General features: G+C 42.5%; 2 protein-coding genes across 2 annotated transcripts in view; both read right to left on the bottom strand.

The window, feature by feature from the left end:
* The window catches only part of LOC117169774 (uncharacterized protein K02A2.6-like), a 2,036-nt gene extending 1,584 nt beyond the window's left edge, over positions 1 to 452 (bottom strand). The window contains exon 1 of the mRNA XM_033356281.1: positions 9 to 452. Within this exon, the coding sequence (XP_033212172.1) occupies positions 9 to 452 (444 nt within the window). The remainder of the gene's footprint in view (positions 1 to 8) is intronic.
* A 75-nt stretch (positions 453 to 527) lies between these two features.
* Positions 528 to 1,413, bottom strand: part of LOC117169773 — a 2,691-nt gene continuing 1,805 nt past the window's right edge. The window contains exons 3-4 of the mRNA XM_033356280.1: positions 1,065 to 1,341; positions 528 to 1,019 (exon numbers count right to left, since the gene is read on the bottom strand). Of these exons, the coding sequence (XP_033212171.1) occupies positions 528 to 1,019; positions 1,065 to 1,341 (769 nt within the window). The remainder of the gene's footprint in view (positions 1,020 to 1,064; positions 1,342 to 1,413) is intronic.

Below are 1,413 nucleotides of genomic sequence, written 5' to 3'. Positions count from 1 at the left end.
CCGAATACTTCGGTCGTGTCCTCAATTGGAAGTCTCGACAACGCGTCGCAATTAGCGTTTTCGCTCGATTTTATCCATTCGATCTCGTAATCGAATCCTGACGAAACAATCGCCCACCGCTGCAGTCTTGAAGCTGCCGTCTGCGGAATACCTTTTTTCGGACTGAAAATAAATTCTAGCGGTTTGTGATCTGTGCGCAGAATTACTTTTCGACCGAATACAAAACTGTAAAATTGTTTAAACCCGAATACAATCGCCGCCGCTTCTTTGTCATTAATCGCACGGTTCAATTCTTTGTCTGGAATTTTTTTCGAAGCGAACTCGATTGGCTTCTCCGAGCCATCTTTGTATCTGTGCGATAAAATCGCTGCTAAACCATAGTGCGACGCGTCGCAGGCCAATGTTAATTCCTCATCAGGATCGTAGTGAGCTAACACCCTTTCCGAAATCATCTCGTTTTTTACCCACCAAAAAGCATCTTCACATTCCTTGGTCCATTCCCATTTTTCTTTCCGTGCGCAATCGAATTAAGGTTTCAGCTGGGCTGATTTGTTTTTCAAGAATCTTTCGTAGAAGTTAATTAGTCCAAGAAATGATTCGAGCTGTTTGGTGTTTTCGGGGCACGGTGCCTCATACATTGCTACGACCTTGGACTTTGCTTTATGCAGGCCGTCCTTGTCTATCACGAATCCTAACACTTCTATACGGTTTTTCATAAATTCACATTTGTCTCTATTTAAACGAATTCCGCGATCCAACAGCCGTTGACATACTGTTCGTAAATTATCTACATGTTCGTCATTTGTTTTTCCCGTTACATAGATGTTCTCCATATAATTTATAACATTCGGAATACCTTGTAAACATTCTGACATTATGTGCGTGAATTCGCTTGGAGCAATGCTAATGCCTTCCGACAACCGCGTGTATTGATAAAGCCCCTTATGAGTAGTTATTGTTAAATACTTTTGCGACTCGTCCTCTACTTCGCACTGCATATACGCGTGCGGCAAATCTAACTGCGAAAATTTTTTTCCGTGTTGCATTACTTATTTATTTATTACTCTTATTTTTCCGTTAGACCTTTGAATAGGGACTATAGGCGTTGCCCATTCGCTCGATTCTACTTTTTTTAAATTACCTAGTTTAACTAACCGTTCGAGTTCTTGTTCGGTTTTTGGACGTAACGCGTACGGCATATGCCTTGCTCCAAGCGCCACCGGCTTTACGTTCGGTTTGATATGTATTTTCACTTTGCGCTTGTTGTACACGCCGGGCGTGTCGCTAAACAGCTTCTCGAACTCTTGTAACATTGACTCGCGCACTCCCTCGGCTTGCATGCTATATATACCCATTTTACTCTTAGCTACGATGTCTGAGTGCAGTAAACGTTCTAAAGGCCAAAGCCCGAAT

This window comes from Belonocnema kinseyi, chromosome 3, assembly GCF_010883055.1.
Source record: "Belonocnema kinseyi isolate 2016_QV_RU_SX_M_011 chromosome 3, B_treatae_v1, whole genome shotgun sequence".
Taxonomy (NCBI): Eukaryota; Metazoa; Arthropoda; class Insecta; order Hymenoptera; family Cynipidae; genus Belonocnema; species Belonocnema kinseyi.
The sequence above is the reverse complement of the archived record's forward strand: the minus strand, read 5'-3'. Positions and strand labels throughout refer to the sequence as shown.